Source organism: Pleurodeles waltl, chromosome 5 (genome assembly GCF_031143425.1).
Source record: "Pleurodeles waltl isolate 20211129_DDA chromosome 5, aPleWal1.hap1.20221129, whole genome shotgun sequence".
Lineage (NCBI taxonomy): Eukaryota > Metazoa > Chordata > Amphibia > Caudata > Salamandridae > Pleurodeles > Pleurodeles waltl.
The window spans coordinates 390,736,842-390,761,097 of record NC_090444.1 but is presented as its reverse complement, the minus strand read 5'-3'; the positions used below and the strand labels follow the sequence as shown (position 1 = coordinate 390,761,097).

Sequence of the window (24,256 nt, the reverse complement as noted above, 5' to 3'; positions counted from 1 at the left end):
CCTCTGATCTGCACAGATGAGCTGAGGCCACCACCATCACTTTGGTGAACACCAGTGGGGCACTGGTAAGGCCAAAGAGGATCAATGTGAACTGAAAATGCTTGTGACTGTGAGAAAAGTGCTCTTTTGACATGGTTAGACCCCCTCCCCCCCGTTTTGCCTGGAAAATGATTTGGTTTCAAAATTGTAAGTGCACTGGGCACCTGCTAAACAGGATCCCAGGCTCAGATCTCTTACACCAAAACTGTATTATGTATTGGGACTTCAGCTACTCTTGTAAGTTTCTAGTAAATGGTACCCCTGGTACCCAAGGCATGGGTAGTGAAGAGGGCCCCCAGAGCTGTAGCACTAATTGTACCAATCTGAGAGGCCCCCACACCAGCCTCATACAGATTGCCATTGGAAGTGCATGACAAGGTGTATTTAAAAGTTGCAAACTCGACATGGCACTCACCAAGAGTGTCCTGTTCACTAACACTGCATGTACTAAAGGTAAGTCACCATTCTGGGAAGCCTTACAGACCTAAGGCAGGGTGCACTATAATGCATGTGAGGGCATATGTTTGCATGAGCAGATATGCCTCTTAGTAAGTATACATTGATTCCATAGCAAGTACATGTGCTGGTCACTAGTCATTACAAGTTTGCCAGCTACATGATGGACCCTCTGAATATGGGTTGTTTGGTATCAAACAACTCAGAATAATAAATCCACACTGATACCAGTGTTGGATTTATTATAACCTGTACCCAGAGGGTAACGTAGAGGTGCCCCCTGCAAAACCTACCAGCCCTGACATGGTTGCTGAACTGGTTTTTGCCAATCTACCACCACGTGACACAGATCTGGACTCGTGGGGTGATAGCCCCTGCTCTCAGGAGCCAGAACACAAATCCTTTCCTGGGTGGAAGTGTTACGCCTCCCAGCATAGGCAGGCACCCAGGCCGAGCGGTTAGCTTCAAAGGCTTTGACACCCTTGAAATCTGACCTCTGACTCTGCTGATAGCAGCACATGGCTGTCCAATGGTTTTTTCTTCCACTTTGAGCGGGAAAACCTAGTCAGAGTAGGAGGAGTGGTCCCCCTCAACTTGCACCAAACCCCAGGTGTATCAGGTGAGGTGACCACTCCATTCCATTTTCCTCCATTGTGGATGGCAAGAAAATCAGAGTTAGGGATGTGACCTCTTCCCACAAGAAGTGGTCATATAGTGAGTGTGGCCACCCTAAGGTAAGCAGCACATTGACCACTACCAGGTACTCCCCTAAATGTAGTCTTTAATGGGCATCCCTAGACCTGCATCTCAGAATTGATGGACACAAGAAGGCTAGTGACAAGGAAGATCAAAGGCTTGAGAATAGAAGTCCTGGCCCAAGAAGAAAAAGGCACCAAACCCTGCTGGATGCAACCAGGACTCTGCAGTCATTGCTGAGAGGCTGACTGGACAACAAACAGACTTTAAAAAAACCCAGAGGACCACCAGCCTTCTAATAATTGCCAATAACCTCCCTCCAGAGTGAAGGCCTCACTCCCTACACTCAGCAAGCAAGATCCAGTGAAGTCCAGTTCACTGACCGGCAGCTGAACAATGAACTGGACACAGCAGCCAGACCAAATTCCACCTGAGGGACTCAGAGGACAAACCATGCCAGTGTGCCAAGTTTGGTGTCACTGTGATCTCCAGTGACCGAGACATGCCATTGCCCGGAGTACCAGACCCCCCCAATGTTGGAAACCCAGAAGCAAAGTCCACTCCGGACTCTCTGAGGACCTGAAACAACACCAGTCAAGGGACTTTAGGACTCCCAAGATCCACCCCACCGAGTGGCCCTGCTGACCTGCAATCCACCCTCAACTTGTCCTGGCCATGGTTCCAAAGGCTCCTTTAGGCACAGCCCTTCACTGCCCTTTCTGCGCTGCACCTGGCCTCCCTGGTCCCTGCATCAGAAAACCAGCTGTGCTTTAGGGGTCCCCAACTCCTTGTGACCTCTACACACCAAGGAGGCCCACAGGACTTTCCTTTAAATCCTCCTGTGCAGTGTGTTTCCAAGTGGTGCCCTTCTCCGTTCTGCAATAGCTCCAAGACTTTCCGCTGCTGCTCCTGCTTGAACTAGGAACCACCCAAACTTCTCGGGCTGGCCTACATGACATCTTGACGGCCTCAACTTAAAAATAGAAGGTGACATTTGTGAGAGAGTTGTCTGATTTTATATGCATTTTTAAACTTTTCTGTACTTGATTTCTACAGTGCATAATTATGCACAAAAAGACTATTTTTGCCAAACTTTGAAAAATCTTAACTCAAAAAGTACTAACCCAATTTTTATAATCTTTGTCTTAAACGTTTTACAAAAATCTGAAGTATTTTTGTAAATTGGTTTGAGTTATTCTTTTGAGTATGTGTTCACATTTATTGATACTGTGAGTACAACAAATGCTTAGCACTTCTACAAGATTAGCCTAACTGCTCGACCAACCTACCACTGAAAAGAGCATTAGGTGGTCTACTTAACTCTTCTGGATATCAAGGAGGGGTTGCATGGACTATCTGCATGGTGCACATAATTTATGTATACTATACAAAGAGCTAACCTCCTACAGTGGACCATGAACTGCAAATAACGTCTGAGGGCTGGCAGGATAGGAATATGCAAAAAATCTTCCTGCAGGTCGAATGCTACCATCCTGCCTCCTGGGTCCAGGACAGATAGAACCTGAGCCACACTGAGTATTTTAACTTCTCCTTTTTGAGGAAGAGATTGAGAGACCATTTGTCTAGGATAGGGAGTTTGGCTTTGTTCTTTTTGGTTACCAGAAAGTAGCAGGAATAGCAACCATGACCGACTTCTGACACATGAACCCTCTTTATGGCTCCCTTGGCCAAGAGAGTCATTACTTCCACTAGGAGAAGTGCCAAGTGATCCTCCATCATCTGATCATAGTATGGTGGCATGGATGGAGGAGTATCCTTGAAGGGGAGGGAGTAGTTCCTTCGGACTATCTGCAAAACCGACCTGTCTGTGTGATGGATTGCCAGCAGAGCAGTTGATGGTGAATCCTGCCTCTGACTGGTCCCTGGTGGGGAAACATCAGACTAGGAAGATTTGGAGGCAGCTGCAGAGGAGAAGGGGGGCAGCGGACTGGCCAAACTGCTGGCTCCCTGGACCATGAGGTCAGTGAGTCCCATGTCCCCGGCCACTGTGAGGCTGGACTGCATGCATTGCATGGTGGCTCATCAGGAACGCATGTAGTTGGACACTCCTTTCTGATTCAAGAAAGAGGTGAAAGACAGACTGAGGGGGAGAAGGGGCCACCGCGTGGCCCTATAACCTGGTCCTAGCACAAGAATGTTTGAAGAGTCCGAGCATCAACTCTGCCTTGTCTCCAAAGAGATGGGTGTCATTAAAGGACATGTCCATCAGAATGGTTTGGACATCCCCAGAAAAGGCATATGCCCTCAACCAGGCTTGGTGCCTCAGGGCTACTGTTGATGAAACTGTTCTGCCCAGTGAGTCAGTCATTTCCAGTCCACATCAGATCATGAACTGAGGCTCTCCCACCAGCAACTGCTTGACAGAGTACAGCCCAGGCCTCCTCTATAACCTGTGGCAGCACCTGCACAACCATATCCCACAACGTGTAGGAATAAAGGCCCAAAAAACACACAGTGTTCATGGACCACAATGCAAGGGTGGTGGAAGAAAAAATCTTCTTCCCAAGTGTTTCCAGGCTTTTTAATTTCCTATCCAGGGGTGTGGAAGGGAACTCACCCAGGGCAGTGGAGGACTGGGCAACAAAGCTCTCAGGGTTGGGGTGTTGCATCAGAAACCCTGGGTCCCCCAGAGCGGGGTGATGGCAGCGGGCAATTGTCCTGTTCACAGGAGCCCCTGGGCTAGGTTTGGAGCAGGTACCCAGTAGGCCATCTGTGAGGGTTTTACTGAATGGGAGCATGGGTTTGGAGGATGAAGCTCCAGGTTGAAGCACCTCTGTCAGGAGATTAGTCCTGTCTGCCACCGAAGGCAATTTACGGTCCAGGACCGCAGCTGCTCTTCACACCACCATTGAATATGAAGCTCCCTCCTACATAGCCATGGTAGGGAGATAAAGAATACCAAAATCTGGAGCAGTGTCCAGTCCGCCGGCCTCACCCAGGTCTGTGTGCAAGTTCATAGGATCTTAGAGCTGGTATTTTAAAGGGTCCAGGGACCCCTCACCATCTTCTCCATACCCGAGCCCATAGATAAGGGACTCAGGGGGTTATTCCAACTTTGGAGTAAGTGGTAATCCGTCCCAAAAGTGACGGTAAAGTGGCGGATATACCACCAGCCGTATTACAAGTCCATTATATCCTATGGAACTCGTAATACGGCTGGTGGTAAATCCGTCACATTTGGGACGGATTACCACCTCCTCCAAAGTTGGAATAACCCCCTCAGTATCCAACATAGAAGGCAAGGCACCTGCCAGTGCTGGAGATGGCATTGTAAAGTGCCCATCTGGCTCCATATCAGAGTTGGCAAAAATAATGGGGGTGGTAACGCTTGGGGCACAGGTGGCACAAATGATGCCGGTCTGGATCCAGGCCTAAATGCATGGATGCCCCTTGGTCCCAAAGTTGATGGTGCAAAACCTGGAGGGGCCCCTTCTGACTCCGTGGGGCCCGAAGACATGCCAGCGGTGTTTGATTGCCCACAAATGAGGCGCATGGCTTCATAAAACCTCTTTAGTTAAGCAGGAGTTGCTCTGGGTCCTAGAAACTCGGCAAGGCACAGAGTCGGCACAGATACAGGCTCTGCAGAGGAAGCAAAAACAACAAGAAGTGATGGACGGAATGCTGAACATTGTCAAACACTCACCCCCAGTCACAGATCTGGGTTTAATCCATCGTTCTTTTGCTCACCATGCCACCCCAGTTTGGACCCAGCCATATGCAAATCAGTCTTGACCCTGTTCCTCATGGGAACAGTCCAGCCCGAACTGCCAAGCCAGGTCCTCACTGGACCGGAAACAAGCATCCTGGGACCGGTTTCGGGGTTTCACCCCTCATCAGCCAGGCTAGCTTGAATCCAGTGGCATGGGAAGCAACATTTGTTGTTTTTGCATTTGTCGCCCTAAGTGGGAAGGGTATGCCCAGACGTGGGTCCCGTGCTTCCCATGCCACTGGATTCAAGCTAGCCTGGCTGATGAGGGGTGAAACCCCGAAACCGGTCCCAGGATGCTTGTTTCCAGTCCAGGGAAGACCTGGCCTAGCAGTTCGGGCTGGACTGTTCCCATGGGGAACAGGGTCAAGACTGATTTGCATATGGATGGGTCCAAACTGGAATGGCATGGGCAGCAAAAAAACGATGGATTAAACCCAGATCTGTGACTGGGGGTGAATGTTTGACAATGTTCAGCATTCCGTCCATCACTTGTTGTTTTTGCATCTGCAGAGGAAGGCCTAGAACAATGATTCTCCCTCTTCTCGTTCGCCAATGGATGAGGAGAAATCCAAGACCACTTTGACTTCTACAAGTCCTCCTTATGCCTTGACTTATCTGATCATCCCCAAGTGTTGAAGTGTGAAGACAATGAAGGGGACTCAGCAACCGATCCCGAAACCTTCCTTTCAACCAAGATCTTGACTTGTGCAGAGTCAAACATCAGCCCGCCATCAGCTTCAGGGACCGCTCCCTCAAAGCCTTAGGATGCATGGCCCGACACTTGGAGCACGACTTTGGGTCATGGTCACAACCAGGCACCAGAGACACACGAGGTGCGGATCCGTCACAGACATCGACTATGACAGGAACCCCAGGGCTTGAACCTGATCTTTGTGAACATCTTCAACACACCAGGAGTTCAAACAACTTGAAAAAGCTTCAATAAAAGTTGAGAAAAAGCCAATAAAAAATTGACTGAGGAGTAGCTCTCTTCAGATCAGTGCTGGCTGGCACAGAACAAAAGGAACTGAAGTCAGTGCACTGGGGTATTGCCATTATAGGACCAATTATGTCATTTTTAGTGCAGGCAATGCCGACGACAGACATGGAGCTGGTCAGTGCCACCTAACAGTGCACAGGAGTACTGCTCAAGCAAAATCTCCTGATCCAGACTGACAGCTGGGGGTAATTCTAAGATAAGGAATCTGCAACTAGATGTCTCTATGAGATAAGGCCTTTTTACCTGCATCACTGGAGTGAGGCCTGCAGGCTCACTTCTTTATAGTTCCAGTGCTATGTGCTTAACTTACCCATGACCTGCATTGGTTTTGTGTTTAGTACTGGACAGTGCCTATGTGTTCTACATGTGCTACGTGTATGTGTGCCTGTGAATAGTACAGTGCAGGGATGATGCAGTGCTGTGCAGTGTGCATGTTAAATGCATGTGATGAGTGTATGCGTGCCTGTGAATAGTACAATAAATGGAAGATTTTGGGTTCCATTTTGGGGGACCCAGGGCTAGCTGAGCTGGACAAACACCAGGACACAAAGGAATCCCCCAAGACAGAGTTTTTGGATTGCTGCATTCCTGTGAGCTGGGTAGGACATACTGTAGGAAGGAACAGCCAGGCTCTTCAGTGTTCTTCAACTTCAAAAAGTGCTTTTTGATTCAGGAATGATCACTGAGAAGGTCCTAAGCACACATCTCATGAAGGAGATGGGTCTGATAAGAAAATAAAGAGTAGGGATCAGGCCCTGGGTTGACCTTTTGATACACAGATCACTGTGGCTAACATTCAGCAGCAGTTTCTTTGGGAGGGCAGGGGAGCATCACAGCCACCCCCACTCACTTCGAACCACGGGTGACAAACATAAAATGGTAATGAAATTATTTCATTGCCATTTTATTTTTTTCCCAGATGTGCGTGCTATAGACAGTGCCCCTGAACAAAAGACACGGAGGCGTGTCCTCGCTCGATGCTCCAAAGTGTGCATGTCACTTTGGCCGGCTGTTTCCCACCAGCCAAAGTGACTTGCACACTTTGAAGCTTTCAACCCAGCTGTCTTAAGACACTGACCTCCAAGGCCTCAAGGAGCGTCCAGACAGCCTGCTCGCTCCATCCAATCGAGGTTCTTCTCTCATGCTGGGTAACAGCATGAAAGCAGTGTCTGGATTGGTCAAGGGAGCTCTATAGCAGACTGCAGTTTCCAGAACACCGATGAGGATGTCCTGTGGTCGGTAAGTGCCTTTTATTTTAATCTAACATGGTACTTTGAAGCTGGAGTTTTGGAGGGAGGGGTTGTTTTATTATGGGCTTTTGTAGGAAGAGGGTATTTTATCTTGGGTTTTTGAGGGAGAGGGTGTTTCATCAAGGGCTCTCAGAGAGTCGGTATTTCATTTTAATTTTTGGGAAGTGGTGGAGCACTTTGCTCGCCTCACCATTTTTTAAGGTTACCAGCTGCCCGCTAACATTATTCAAGTGTAAACCTCTACTCCCTCTCCTGACCTGATTTGTGGGGCTTTAAGACTTGGAGTCACTCTTGCTGTGACAGACAGCTTTCTGAAGGCCAGACAGCCCAGGGGGAACCTGCCAGCAATATAGTGCTTCGGGCTGGTACACTTTTGACTTTAATTGAGAGTTAGAGTAGGACTCCTGAGAGTCAGACTTCTAGTCGCCCATAAAGTAAAAGAGCCCTGACCTCAGGGAAATATGTGTATTGTTTGTGGATGCTGTATTTTGCTTTGTATGCATATATAAATACTCCCTTTTTCCACAAAATCAGGTATTTGACTGGACAATCATTTATTGCTACTGCTGAACAAATTTTTAGTTCTGAGCTTGTATCCACCTCCCCCTCATGTCTACCTTCTCCTCTCACTTGAAAAGCCTTGGACTGTTCGACCCACCGAGAATCAAGTATTGAAGGGTTAATTTGCCCGGTTGCTCAGGGTCCATAGTAGGTCAGGCCTCGTGACTACAAGAGTATAAGGATTCAACCCCTGCAGTTAGGCCCAGTAGCCCCTGCTTTTCCAGTGGCCCTCTGAATGGATTCTGACAGTTTCTATCCCTTAAGACCTCTAACGGACGGACATAAACAAAACAGTAGCAAAAGCGATACATATTTAGCCAAATTCTTCTATTTATTTTGGGCAGTAGTTGAAATGTTCTGATGTTCAACTTATAATCATGCATAAAAACATAAGACTGAAAAATTATTGCTCTATAAAATAGAATTCATATTAAGCTTGTTGTCTCTGTTGCTGTACTTTACATAATTATTCCATCACCAGCAGCAACATTTTGATTGATTAGAGTAGATTAACTTTAGATAGCATACACATTTTGGACTACTGAAAATATTCACATCCTAAAAGTTAAAGGGAAGTTTGTAATTCATCATTTCTTTTTTAAAGGGCATGCTGGGGTCAGCAAAGTTAAGTTGCATATTTAAAAAAAGGTTTGCAATTCTTCCTGGATTTAGTTACATTGTTTTCACCTACTGTGCAGAGTCATGGGAATGAGTGTTTAGCATATTTGGAATGTTGAATAGGGATTTGTTACACTTCTATTAAATGATATTTGAAATTATCAAAGGGGCACAATTTAGTGTTTTTAGGAAGTGACAGTTCCAAACAAAGAAAGGAACAAGTATACAGAGAAGGGAAATGAGTATGCAGCAAAGATGAGAAGATACGCATGCCTAGCAGCAGAAAATGTAGCCTTTTGTGGCAAAAAGCTTCCTCAGCTTTTCCTTTGTGCTGGCTAATGAATAGATCAGCTTAACTTTACCATTAGCTTATTGGAAAGTCAGAGCACTCCACATACAAGGCGAAGTGGTATTGTACAGTTTTACTGTACTCATGGGCTTACTACCAGAGAAAGTGACAATGGCAATGGAGACATTTTACTGATGTGATCATCTTTGTGTTTTAATCTGCAAAGTAGTTCTGCCATGCTCAGTTAGAAGTAGGGTCTATGATGAGTAAACAAAATGTAGCTAGAGGGTGTTGTTTTGTTCACCCTTATCTCAGGATAATTCCTTGTGTGGATAAATTAATCCACCTCACTTCACATTCCACTAGTATCTTCTGTGCCTACATCCATTCTTTTGTCACAGCACATGATCTATGCCAGTTTGAGTAAGTATTGTGCATATTTACAAGCCCCTATGGCCACCTTGCACAGCCCAGGTGTCATTCTTTTTTTATGCTACAGCAGCAGTAAGGAGGCCTTTCTCCCCGTCTGTATTTACACAGTGGAGTGGAGCAATGCATGCATTGCACCACTTTGTAAACCCTTGCACCACATTATGCATGTGCAGGGCATAATATATGTATGCATGGGGGTTCTGATGCAGGGAGGCCCAAACAAATGGCACAGGGAAATTTACAACATTGCACAGTGCCATTTTTCCGATATTTTTTAACGCCTTCTCAGTGCAGGAATTAAAATGATGCACTAATTTTAATCAATGGGCCTCCCTGTGCTTTGCTGCACTAGCGTCAAAAGTATTGACGGTAGTTCAACAAAGAGCCACAATACCATCAAAAATGTTGACACCATTTCCTAACGACTGCCATAGTGAGCCGTATTGTAAATATGGTGGAACCATGTCATCGTTAGGTGGGGCAGGGGCTACGCAAGAAAAGGGTGCATGAGGACGGATACTCCACTCTCTTGTAAATATGCCCCTATGTGTGGTAAAGCACTCCTGATTTCTTATTACTACATTCTTTCCTGCTGCTCCATGTACCTTCTGGCCAGGGTGGCATAATACAGTGCCTCACTCACAAGGTCTGTGGGTCCTGTAATGATTTCTTCTAAGGAACTAAACATTGTGGGACATGCAATATCAGCTATAACTAACGTGAATGGCAAGGAAGAAGTACAGTAGACAGCATTGAAAAAATGGATAACAAATTAGGAGTATTCCTGACATTCTGGCAAACTGTGCATGCAGCATGATAGAAGGCATTATAATTAATAATTACTTCTACAATTAATTGTAGGATATTTAATTTGTCTCATGTCTATGGATGCAGGGTTGACATTTACAGATTTTATCAAAATTATCTCTACAAATAATAAATCATCTTTAGAACAATACATATTTAGGTACAAAATCCTTAAAGGTTACAAAACAAACCTCTCAAAATTCCTTTGGCAACAATTGGAAGTGAAGTCAATCCTCTTAGCCATTCAATGTCAACCCACTTGATTGATGGATCGATTGCTTTAGCAACATATACAGCAAGGCCACTGTCTTCTCCATAGCCTTTCTCAGAAGCAAATGCTAAATCTGATGTCTGAAAATTTTTCATTCTAGAAGTGCAAATAAAAATCATATTGTTTTAAGAATTCACATATTCCAATATAGCAAGCCTATGAAATGAGTACGAAAGTGAAAAATGTCATGCCAGTCCCAGAATAGTCATATGGAATCCAGGGAATTCAAATTTTCAAATGTATTTAAATCGTTTTGGCACTTTTTACTTTTCAAACAAACATTGACAAAAGCAGCTTTCATGAAAATAAAATGCATGAATTGTGATATGGGTAACTACATAAATACTTTTTTTTAAACGTTTGTGAATTACACTATAAGATGCTTTGACAAACAGACCTGAAGAAATTTAGACATCATTACCTGTCTCTATTCTAATAAAAAAAACAAGACTATTATATAAGAATATTTCATAGGGAGTGCTGAAGCATTTTCCTACTCTGGATCATGCTTTAAACGAGGTCAATAAATCTTTTCACCCAGCATAAGGGTGTGGAGACATGAGGCATCAAAACTTCATAACAAATCAATTTAGGGTCAAAGTATGGCCCATTTGGCCACACAAGGAAAACTCCAGTCTGAAATGGGGTTAAGGGGTTTTACTACAAACTCAGACTCAAAGTCATATAGAAAATTCTCAAAACAAAATTATAAAGATAAATCATCCCTAAGGGTTGACCAAGGTGTCTCAGCAAAACTTTGGAATAAAGGGTAAGGTTAGAGAGGACGGTACCTCTCAGAGTCCAAGGGTCAGCTCCTAACGAGAAGGGCCAGAAGACTGCTGCAAATCCAGCTAAGGAACAGTATATGAAAATTCACAGTGCAAGATGATTCATTCATCCATCACTCCACATGATGCAAAAAAGAGAAATTGTTCAACGAAAATCGGTCATGCGACACAGAACTGCAATTTCGATGAAGATTCCCTTTACCATCATGTAGATGGCATTAGCCTTAGCTCATATGTATGGGTTGAAACTTATGTATGCAAAGTCCGGTTCCACAATTCCTGAATGTACTATGCTCAAGCTTAGTTTCTCAGGCTCACAATGTTTATCACAATAAATAATTTATTACCAAGCTAGCATTTCATGGGAAGGAAGTCTGACAGGAGAGTTCATGTTAGCAAGAATGACTAAACATTTTCTGCACAGTCCGGAAACGGCCATGCATGCCTCACTTGGGCTAAGTAAAATTAATTAAAACTGCGCATAAAATGATGCAAAATAAGTATTTCAAAATTATGAATTTAACATTAGTAATCTTTGCCAGTGTTCATGGTACAGTAGCTCTAAAACTAAAAAACTCAGTTATATGGTTCAGAACTGCAAACTTTAACTTTTGCAAGTAATACTTTAAACCTTTCTCTCTTGGATTCTTTCATCGTTTTAGTGCACAGTATTGAGTAACATCATACAGATTCACACATTATTGAATTAACTGGGTAAACATAAAGTTTAAAGGTTATACTACAACCCTTTAGTCTAGTAACCAACAGTGAATGCACATTAATATAGCTTTCAGTGCACCACTTCACAACAAATCTATTAGTACTTTGATTAACAAAATTCAAAGTCTGTCACATATATATGATAACTGTGGTGTCAGGGGTAGCAATAACATTTCTTCTACATAAGGTGTTTGAAGACAAACATGGAGACCACACTCATAAAGTTACCTTTAAATTACAATGACACTTTTTATATGTGACCGCACCAAGTTTAAAATTATTTTACTAAAATACTTGCTGCAGTCCTGCCTGCATAGCCTGCCTGCATGGCCTGCCTCAACCAAGAGACTCTAGTTTGTCTTTAGTTGTCTTAACATTCGCAATCAGTGGCAGGCATCTCCGTAAGTTCTATAGCTTGCCATAAAGATTGTTTGATTTTTGTCCAGAATTTATAAGACGACTGTTTGGCAGGGATCATGTCATTGTTTCCCTGTCATCCTCCTAAAAATGCTATCATTGTGCGCCATTTACTCCTAATACTTGTCTTATGCAATACATTTTCTCCTCAACCCAATATGCTGCAGGTAGTTTTTGGTAATAAACATTAACACCTATGAAATTCTCTGAAATGTGTGTGCTTTGTTTAATCCAAAATGGGTGAAATTTATAAATTTCGCTGGCGTAATCAAAATTTCATACTGCCCTACTTTCAACCAGCTACTGGGAATTACTTGTGATTGCTGTTCTAAAAGCGAGGATAACTATTCAATCATATTCAGAGATCAAATGGGCGTGCCAAAAGGTCGATTTTTGTGGTTCTTCACATAAACAAGAATTCCTGTTCTGGAATGTCCATAACTCGTCCCTGGCAATAGATTTTCTTGTATATAATGTTATACCATTATAGTATTGCACATAAACAAATCAATTTATGAGTATAATTAATGTTTTTGAAATGTTAAATGTGAGTTTACTCCCTTAAAGTGGATGCCACCCTAAATTTACCTTTGGTGCACTAATACCTTTATCATTTGGAATTTTACATTTTAATCGATCAATCATTGTTTTTATTATTTTTCACTGTTTCTGTATCTGGTCGTATGAATTAACCTAAAAAATCTAACTCTGTTTACATTCAAGTGATTTTGAAAGCTGGTGCTCACGATTGTTGCTGTTTAGGAATCCATGAATATAACATTTTAAACTTCAGAATGTTCACGTTATTTATGTTTCACGTTTCACACGTGTCCATTATCTACAATTTATGAATGGACATTCTTAATAGAACGTTTTTACGATTGAGAGGAAACATTCTTATCTGCTGTATTGGCTATCACTGCACGATATAAACAACATCACTCAAAGGCCTGCTTCCCCACCTTTCCTTGATGAATCTGAGCCTTGCTTGTTTGGAGAGGGCGGGTAGGAAAAACAGAAACACGGAAACAGTGTATGAATAAGTGGTGTCGTTCTTGGATTGGGAAACACAGACCAGCACTTGAATGAATGAAAGTTGCCTTCAGATGAATTTCTGTTCATAGCAGCACCTTGTTGCTGTCGTAAAATGTAACTGAGAGCTGGGGGCCAAGAGCAAGTTATCAGATAATTTGATACCGCATGCAAATTGAGATCATTAAGAGCGATTCCCGTAAGGGAAGGGATGTACTTATTTGCATTTCCACTTGGGGGAGTCCAGAATATAAAACACGACACACAAGAAAAACATTTTGTTATTAGACCCAGTTTAGAGAACGGTGATTCAGGGAAGGCAAAAGAGTTTGAATATTACAATCTTTTTATTATAAAAAGAAACTGAACTAAGTTAAATCTTCTGTCTTGAACTCTCGTCTCTGCAGGATTGTAACACTGATTTGGGTTTTCATGCCATATCGGAAGTTGCAGTATTTATAGGATCGCATGCCAAATAAATAAACATTGACAGAACCAAAAGGACTCGCTCTTTCTTTAGCAAGCATTCGGAAAACCATAGGTCTGTCTTATTACTGTATGTGGCTGAATGCTGCAGTCGGTAATCCATCTGTCTTTTCATTCATAATCCAAGCGTTATGACACTCATATTTGTTCTTATTCGTCTACACATTGACTCATTCTTGCATTCACCTACTTCCAAATGCCATCCAGGCCTCCCTCCGCCCGGGAGCAGGGGGCAGAGGGAGGCAGAGAGCCAGACCGCTGGCAAGTGGCAAAGGGGACCATGCAATCGACCTGGACCCAGGTAAGACCCTCATTTTTGTTTCTCTTCTGTAGGCATACGGAGGGGCAGGCCAGTGCACAAAGGGCCTGAAACGGCAGCTTTCACTGCCAACGACCATGGCAGGAGAAAGTAAAAGCTGCTGTTTCAGGCCTCTTGTGCACTGGCCTGCACAGGACTCTTGTGCACCGCCCTGCTCTTTGAAATCTTTGTCTCTAGAAGTAGTGCTATCAGGGCTCTGGCCCTAGGAGTTAATAGGAATAGACAGGGAAGACACAACAGGAAGGCACTCAATCCAGCACCTTCATCTAAACACCCATGCTGTCTCTCTGAGGAGGAGGGGGAAAAGAAAGGGAGAAAAGGAAACTCCACATCAGACTGTAAAGTAAAAACACAGGTACTGGGAACAAAAGGTAAGTGTAAGTCACACAATTCAGATAAACACTTTTTTTTTTAAGTGAATGTTAGCCACAACATAAACATGAACAATCAGCCTCATTAGTAAAGTACACAGCAGTAGTCAGAGCAAAACGCTTTTCCACATAATTATGCCAAGCACTGTAATAGGGTTCAAAATAAGTATGGCCCTGCAGGAGGATATAACAATGCAGCTTTCCCCAAATGCCATGCATGCCCAATGTGCACAACTGTGATACATTGATTGGGTTGTGTGCCTGCGTAATGTGAGAGAGAATATTAGATTTTTCTGTTCCCTAAGTTTCACCTAGAAAAAGCCACTTTGATAAAAGGAACCAGAAAATATAACATGGACCTCGCAGAGGTAAGTGTGCAAAACGCTCATTAGGACCACATGTGCACGCCTTTTTCCAAAGAGTTGAAGACATTAAGAGCATTATATAAATGATGTGCATTCATATCTACTGGTCATCTATTGGAACATGCATGTCATGGTAACTGCTGTCATTTATGTGAAAATTAAGTCTAAAACATAATTTATATTGGAGAAAATTGAATTAATGCCAACTTCCATCAATTACACTGCAAGAATTTCAGAGGCCTAAGCAAAACAACATTGTGTCATTCTTGCCCTTCCACCACACAAAAAGGTCATTTTGAGAGTATATGTTGTGATCTGACACTCTTTCGTGGTGATGCTATTAGGCAGTGGCCTTAGTGTAACTATATCTCTCTCTGCTACTGTCATAATTGGTAGAAGGGTCCAAGTTACATTCATGACAACTGACATTCAACTCCTACTTCTCAGATTATATTTTACTTTGTGAACATAAAGAGTAACTTTCATCAACGGAATATAATTGCATGTTGTTGGAATCACTAACAACCTAAGATAGGGTTGCTGTGTCACCAGAGTCAATCACCAGTGTGAAAAAGTGATTACAGAAGGTCCTTCACCCCAATTATTCACAGTTTGGAACATATGAATTTATTTATTTATTTTTTGCACATGTTCTTTTTTTAACCTCTATCTATTTTGTAATTACTGTTACCACGCACACTAATAATCCTACTCCACAATTTTTACAATTACCAGGGCAGCCCACAATTCATTGGAAAGAGTCGTTTAGGGCGTTTATTATGTATGTTGGAGATATTGATGGTTGTAACTTCAAACCTGAAGAGATGGTTACTTGAACACTCTTTGGGTCTGGAGGGTCAGGAAATATTTGTTAATCTTCCTATATGTACGCCTGAGGATGATGAAGAACAGGATGAGTATTAGGAGGTAATAAAGAAGTTGGAGAAACATTTTTCCATGTCACCTTATTGGTAAGGAGACACAAGTTAGTTTCCAGGAAGCAAACAGCTACTGAATCTGTAGACACATATGTAGCTTCTTTGCAAGTACTGGCAGCTAAATGTGCATTTGGAAATTTCACTGATCAGTTGATCAGAGATCAACCAGTGACTAGATGTCATAACAAAAAGATAAAAGAAAGGTTACTCGCGTGTAAAAATACACCATTAGATGAGCCACTAGAGATAGCCCATGTGATCCAGGATTCAAAGGATTCTGTTAAACAACTTAATATGTCCGATGATGCTGTTTTAATAATCAAAGGCAATAAGTCTTAATTAAACTAGACAATGGATAAGAACAAAACTGTTGGTAGGAGGACACTTTTCAGTTTATTGCAACATGCGTTATAGGTGTGGGTCCAAATTCCATATTGCTACTTTTAAATAATGTGCAGCTCTCACCAAAGAATGTAACATGTGTGGGTTCAGATGTCATTTTGCCAGAATGTGTCCTTTGACTGTCAAAAAAGGAAAAGGAAATTTTGTAACTGAAGATTCTGACCAGAACCTATCTGATGGTATGAATAATTAGCTATTGTGTGTGAGGGTACAAAAACAACATGGTCATGGTTCTGAGAGTACAGTATTAACGCAAGAGGCTGTGATCACTGAAATCAGTAATTCATTGTAATGTGTTCATGAAGCTGATGCACCCAAATCTAATGATCCTTTTTTTTGTCCTTATTTATCATCACAATCTAACTCAAAAGGGATTAACCCTTAGAAAACCGGGAGACCCCCTTCTGCCCTATACCACTCTCTGGCGAGAGGGTCCTGTCTCGGGTTAAAGCTGAGTTTATGATCGTGAGCTGCTTTGAGACCACAGAGAGAGTCATAAGAGTCAGTAAGCAGTATAATCATAGGACAAAACCGTACCTGCTAACAAATACCAGTTACCTCTTGTTCAATTCTATCCAGCCAACCTCTCAAAGGGGCCCAGAATTTCTGGCCCCTCTTTATCCTCTTAATATCCATATTTAAAGTATCTAGAAGTGCGTCCCTCCATTCCTGAATTGTCAGGGGGCAAGGTCTCACCCATTTCTTACAAATTTCGCATATGGCCAACAGAATCATATAAAGGAGTAATTTTGCAGAGTTCCTCTTAGTTGTCAACTGGTTCTGATTTTGCAACAACCCAAACTAGGGAAGGGCTTACCTGACAAGCCATAGAGAAAACTTCCTCTATTACCTTCACCACCTCCTTCCAGAAACATGTAATCTGGGGGCACCTCAAAAACATATGCAGGTCATCTGCCTTAGGCAGCCTGCACTTCTTACACGCCACTGTAGTTCCATGTCCGATCTTAGATAACTTAGCCAGAGTCCAATAGGTCCTAAGGATAGAAAACAGATGATTCCTTCTTAAAGACGCAGGCTGAACTGTGTCAAATAGAAGCGAATTAGATACTTCCCAATGGCCTCTCATCCGGTGTCCAGGCAAGTCGTCTCCACAAGTCTCCTCCGGAAGGGTGAACTCTCCATCCACAACCTCTACCAACAGCCAGTACAATTTTGTAACCTCCTTTCTTGGGGGGGGGGGGGGGAATTAACTGTAAAAATTACTCAATGTCATTTGAGACCCCTACCCTCTCTTTTACATGTTGCAGCTAGTTAGTTATTCAAAGCTATTTGAACCTTGAAAAATTGCCCCCCATTGCCCCACTGAGGGACTCAAAAGTGACCAGACCCCCAACCCTAAGTAAACTCCCATCCAAAAAAGCTGCCTCCCTCAACGGGAGAGCTAATTTATCTCTTGTCCATTCAGGGGAGCCTGGAGAATTCCACACTGGCACATACTTGCTGTAGTATGGTAACTTAGTGGCTTTCCTCACACTCCACCAGATTTTTAAAGAGTGCAAGAGCATCTTGAATTTTATTTTTTTGAGAAATTTAGGATTACCAAACTTATATAAAAAACCTTCCTGCTAATTTTGCATTGAAGTTTATCTAGCCATTCATTTCTAAAGTACAAAGGAATTGCATTAAAAATAAATAGAAACTTAGGCAGAATCACCATCTTGACTAAATTAATCCATCCTATCATGGTGAGAGGGAGACTAACTCATTTCTTCATTAACTGGGTGGACTCTTTCAAAACCTTCTTGAAATTAGTTTCAGCAATTCTGCTTCTATCTTGACTTATAGTCATATCTAAATATTTCACCTCTTTCTTCACAGATATCCCATCCACCCACATATTTCACACCATAACGTCAGATTTTTCGCTGTTAACTGCAAACCACTAATTTTACCAAACTCCTTTGTGAGTTCTTCCAGTGCTGTTGATGCTTGACCTGTCTGCTGTGTAAACTAACAAGTTTTCCGCATATAGGGAAATCTTTTTACTCCAGTTCTCACATTGAAAAGGGAGTATCCTCTGGTCTTTCCTAAGCATACACACCACGGGATCTATATAGATATTAAAAAGTAACGGGGACAACAGACATCCTTGTCTTGTTCCCCTTTAAATTTTAAAAGGGTCAGTTAACACACCATTAACCTAGACTCTTGCAATAGGACCTTGGTAAATCTTCTGCAGCACCCCAATGAAATTTCTACCCAATTTAAGAAACTCACAGACTGCTTTTAAGTAAACCCAATTAACCCTATCAAATGCTTTAGTAGCATCCACCATTATTACCGCCATCGGATCCTGACACGTAGTGGCCAAATCGATCAAGCCAATCAAGGTGTGCATCAGCTGGTGCATTAATCTGCCCTTTATAAAGCTCCTTTGACCTATATATATATATATATATATACATATATTTGCCTACAACCCTGCTTAATCTGTCTGCCATAACATTTGCAAAAGTGTTGTAGTCACTATTTATTAAGAAGATTGGTCTGTATGAATCACAGGATCTTGGGTCTTTCCCTGGCTTCAAAATCACTGTAATACTTGCTTCCTTCCAGGATGGAGGCATCATTCTTCTACCTTCTAAGATGTCATTGCAGAGCCCCACAAAAAGTTATTTACAGTACTTCCCAGGGTCTTATATACTTCCAATGGGAGACAGTCCAGGCCTGGAGCCTTCCCCACCTTCCCTACTTTTAAAACTCAATCCCATTCCTCCAACCCAACTTGCTTGTTAAGGCCTCTACACTGTTCCTCACTCAAGGAGTCCAAGCCTAACTCTTCTAACCAGGTCTTTACCGTTGCTCCTAGGGTACCTCTAGATCTTCTGCATATAATTTTGAAAAAAAGACTCAGAATACTTTGCCTCCCTCCTCGTCACCTCTCTTCACACTTCCTGAGACCGGATCTCATAGCTCTACCACCATATTTCTTTCTCTGTTAGCTTTTAATTTCCATGCCAACAATTTACCACAATTCTCGCCATACTCTAAATGGGCCAGCCTGTTTGCCTCACATCTATTCTTAATCCTCTTCTCAATCACAGCATTCAATTCAGACCGCAACCTACGATCTACCCTGCACAACTGATTCTCTTCTTCTTCCTTAAGTCTGACCTGTGTAAATTTTTCCTCTATTTGTTGTATCTGTTTTTCTAAATTACAAAGCTCTTCATTATACAATCGCCTCTTAAATGAGGCCATTCTTCTAAGCCTCCCACGTAAAAACGCCTTAAAGGGGTTCCCGTACCATCGCCGAGGAAGTAGAGTCAACGTTCAGCATGAAGAAGTCCTTTACCTCAGGTTGTAATTCTGCTACCAGCACCTCATCTAGCGGCAAGGTCCTATCGAGCGTCCACCTGCCCCGATCCCTATACCCTGTCAGACCAATATTCACCCAGATGGCGGAATGATCGGATAAATGAACTCCCACATGAGTTATCTCTTTCACACTTTGTGCCAAGTTCCTGTCTATTAGAATATAATTGATCCTGGATTGATGCCTGTATATTTGTTTAACGTATACCCCTGAGTTAATCCTTTCTCTCCATATGTCACATAATCCCAACTGGGACATAATAAACAGTACCTGGCGTTGCATCTTCCCATTAATTCTAGATCTACTCCCTGATGACCTAGCTAAACCATAATTTAATACCACATTATAATCCGCCATCCAAATAATAGGATCTGACGTAAGTAATAAATGCTGAAATAATTCCACTAATGGCACAATATCATCCCTATTGGGCTCACAGTAACTCACCACTGTGAATGCCTTATTAAATGCAACCATTCTCCCTATGACCCACCTTCCAGCCCTATCTACCGGATCCTCCTGAAGGGAGATATTAGGATGATTTTTGATAAGAACCACAACCTCCTTGCTACCTCCGTCTTTCCTGAGCATATTATCTGTTACACCCATCTACATGACCTGAACAGCTCAAAACTCTCCTGTCTAGAGAGGTGGATCTTCTATCCGCTGTAACATCTTTCAAGTATTGCAGCAACTTCCTTTATCTATTTACCACCTGTAAACCATTCACAGTCGAAGTTAGCAGCCTCAATTCCTTTTGCCCCATTATCCACCACTTATTAGTAGAAGAGCTGTTATCCCACTTAGGCTTCCTCTAATGATCATCACTATGAGGACATTTTTTTTCCTTTTTTCCCACATGCTCCCTACCCTTTGCTCCATTCCCCTCTCTGCCCCTTGCTACCTCTCCCTTCCCCCCAAAACCTCTTGGGAGAACCCCCCAAACTTCTTCTTCTAGACGTAACGCCTTGGGGTGGGGGAAAGGTGGGAGGGCCTTGCTGGGACTTTAAAACTTAATACATACAACCAAACAAAAAGCTTTAACTGAGCAAATTTTGGAGGGGAAGACCAAATATAACGGGCAACAATAACCCCCAATTTAACTGGCTTCTTCTAATGTTTTTATCATGTCAACGACCTCTCTTGCCTCTTTAAAGTATTACATTTTATTGTTCACCATCACTCTCAATAAGGCTGGAAATTTTAACTGGGCCGTAGCACCTAATCTCCGGAGGGCGTCAATTCTCTTGCCAAGCTCCCACGGCCTACTGAAAGTTGTACTTGAAAGATCTGACCTGATTTCAAAGGAAACTCCTGCCGAAAGTATTTTTTTTTCAATGCTGCTATCAATATTTTTTCTTTAATTGAGTATGTGTGAAAACAGACCAGAATTTTCCTCGGAGACTCTCTGTTTGATGATTTTTTAAGGGGTCTTGGTGTACTCTTTGTATCCTTCATGATGTCAGTCTCTACCTCCTCTAATTGTAACCCTTGTTTAATCAGGTGAACCACAAGGCCTTTCAAGTCACTGCCCTCTGTCCCTTCTGGAACTTTTAGAAACCTTAAATTATTCCTTCTCTGGTGAATCTCCAACATCTCCAACTTGCTCAACACTTTCCTCTCCAGCCCTCAAACTTAGAATAACCACCTTATTTTTCTTCACAGCCACCTTTAAGCTGCCTAATTCCTCTTCAAGTACAGCCATCCTGCCTACCAAATCATCAATTTATTTTCCCCCCTCGCATAGGCCTCTAGTCACCCATTGGTTGGAGCTTGATGCTCAAAACCCCTCCTTAATTCCCAGCATCAACTGTTTCAACATTTTTTAGATAGATTGACTAAGAGGGCTATCTGCCTCTCTCTGACGCCGGTCTTCCTTGGTACCTCTGAGACGGGGGGCTCGCCTGACAGGGATGTTTGCTCTTGAGTTCCCCACAGCTCTGCTAGTTCCTCCATAAATTCTAGGGAGTTATTGTCGAGAGACCAGCTCCCCGCTAACACTGAGGGGCTTTCCTCATCCCCCTCCATCCTTTCCTTATCAGCCAGAGGTAAAAAGCTATTTGAAGTACCTGCCATGAGAGTCATGCAGAGCTCCCCAGCACTCTCACCTTCTCCAGAGGAAGCCATTTCTATGCCAGCAATACGCTGCCCAGCTTGGTCTAAGAGAACCTCCTAGGTAGCACCCTAAAATATGTTCTTAATGAGGGAGTGACTTTTAGCCTATTCAAGCTATTAAGATGTGCTCTCACCCCTTCTTATCCGAAGGGAGTGCGCCCTTATCACTTGCCTTCTCACCAACACCTTTTGGGGCCTCTGAAGATTCGCTCACCATCTCTTTAACACTCAGTCTCTCCTTAACCCCAAAAAGTTTCTTACTACTGCTCAAAGCATACACAGTGTTCCTGCCAAACCTCCTCTTTGCCACTACCTCCCCTTTTAATTTTATAGGTGCCAGTCTCCCTGTGGACCTTACAGTACTCTGATCCCCAATGGATTCAATGTACCCCAAACACCGCTCCTCTAAAACCTTAGGGGTATGCACACTACCTTGACCATCCAGCAGTGAGCTAACAGCTCTACTAGCTTCTCCAACCTTCCTTGATCTCCCCCACAAGCTAGATTCACTTGTGCTGACTCTGCCACTTTTCCCCCGGAGGGGAATCCTAGCAGCTGCCTCCCATCCTCTCCTAATGTCTGTGGCTGCTCTCCCTGAGAGCGCTGCTCACCCTGGACCTCCGTTGCTTCAGGCCCCCTCCATCGCAGCTCCTACAGCGGTGCCTCCTAAAAGTAAGGCACCCTTCCAAAGTCACGTCACAATCCGAGATTTGCTTCGCTTCTTCCTTCATTTCCCCTCCTTAGCTTGTGCAGTCCCACAGAGCTCCTCCCGCGGCCACTAGCTAACAGCCACCATATTCTCCCCAACTTCTCCCCCGCTGTTTTTTCCTAATGAACGGGTCCAAACTGACCATAATTTCCAAAGACACTTCTCTGAATAACAATATTAATGAGGTACTGTTGTCTCCTGATGTCACACCTCAAGGATATAATCGCACCACGATTGACCTGGTGAGTTTCTTTTAAACTGTGATGTGTTTCAGGTGTTGTGAAGTACAAGGAAAAGTGTATGTCTCGCATTGTGAGCCAGACATTATTGACTAGCATCATCAAGCTTGTTTAGGTAGTATACAATAACATGGTGGCATGCATCAAATATTAACTGTTGCTGAAAGTCAACCATATATACATGTCAACACGTTACAAGGCTTACTTAAGAAGTACAAGGATATCTTTAAAGAACAATTGGTTTTTAACATGTCATTAAGTTAAAAGAGGGGAGTGTTCTTGTGAAGCCATTGAGTGTGAGAGACAATTGAATGAGGTATTGGATACTTTATGGAAAGATGGTTTAATTGAACCAATAGTTTCATTTGGTTATCACCCATTGTGGTTGGTCTGAAAAAGAACAATGAAGTTAGAATGTGTATTGATCTTAGAAGTTTGAATCAAGCCATTTGGGAGAACGGAAATCCCTTGCCCAAAATCGAGGAAATGATGTGTACTTTATCTGGTGCTAAAGTGTTACATCCAACGCTATGTATCAGTTTTGCAGGATGCTTTATGGACTTGCTTCCACTCATGCATGAAATAGTGAAAGGTTTAAAGGGCATGCTTGTTTTTCCTGATGATGTCTTAGTTGTTGGAAGGGCTCATGTTGAGCAACAGGCTGGAGTGGATGGTGTTTTGACTGCATTGGGTGAGAGAAGTTTGAAAATGAGGATAGACAAGTGTGATTTTGTGGTGCATGAACTGAAATATCAGCGTCTGCCGCCCTCCCCAACTCCTCTGGCTGCTGTTTGAGGCCCACCTCCTGCCTGCGCCTCATCCCTGGTGGTCTAGTGGTGATCAGCAAGTAAATATCTCTCTCTAACTCTCCATTACTCTTTCCTTTTCTCCTGCCAGGAACGCTGGATCGACATCAAGCCATTCCCCGGTCAGCATTCATTACAATGCCGTGACCCTCCACTGCCGTAACACCGGACCTCTAAGTGACTGCTGCACCACATTCCCTAAGGACACCCACAGACCGTTTTTGTACAAGAACTGCAACTTCAGTGCCAGCCACAACAAGCAGAAGGTACTCCCCACACCCGGAAACACCAACACCCCCCACACCCCCATCAATTGACTCCTCCTAAACAGCTGCTCCCTCCACAAACACATCACTGAACTCTGGGATCTGATCGATACCGTCCAACCGGACATTGCGTTCCTTACCAAGACCTGGACCAACTGCATCGCCATCCTGGACGGATACAGCATCCTAAGGTGGGACCGGCCCTCCTGCCCGGGTGGAGAACTCACCATTGTACATAAGTCCTCACTACTTATCAAGGCCAACTCAGAAGAACAGTGCACCACCATGGAGCACCTTCACTTCCTGGTCCACCCCGATCAGAACTCCTCTATCCGTGGCACCCTGGTCTACAGACCACCCGGCCCCCATCCAGCATTCATCAACAACATTGGAGACATCGACCCCCCCAGGCCCTGGCGTCTGACAACTATCTCCTCCTCGGTGACCTGAATTTCCACCTCGAGGACCTCAATGATCCAAACACCACTGCTCTGCTCAACAACCTCGCCACCCACAGCTGATCACTGTGCCCACACACATTGCAGGACTCACACTGGACCCCATCTTTACCTCAAGCAACCAGATTACCATCGAGACCATCACCACCCCATACTGGACGGACCACCGCTGCCTACACTTCAACATCACTGCAACCAGTAGCTGCATCTGTGCCCCTAGGGCCCCCCACAGGAAATGGAACAAAACAACCAATGAACAACTCACCAAAACTGTCAGCAAATCCCTCCCACCTTCCTCCAAAGATGCAATCACCGTAGCTCGTAATCTCAACCCATGGA

The 24,256-nt window shown here is 43.5% G+C and overlaps 1 protein-coding gene across 1 annotated transcript in view; it reads right to left on the bottom strand.

The window, feature by feature from the left end:
- HAO1 (hydroxyacid oxidase 1) overlaps positions 1 to 24,256 on the bottom strand; it is a 258,027-nt gene that overhangs the window by 84,647 nt on the left and 149,124 nt on the right. Inside the window, exon 4 of the mRNA XM_069234147.1 lies at positions 10,070 to 10,245. Within this exon, the coding sequence (XP_069090248.1) occupies positions 10,070 to 10,245 (176 nt within the window). The remainder of the gene's footprint in view (positions 1 to 10,069; positions 10,246 to 24,256) is intronic.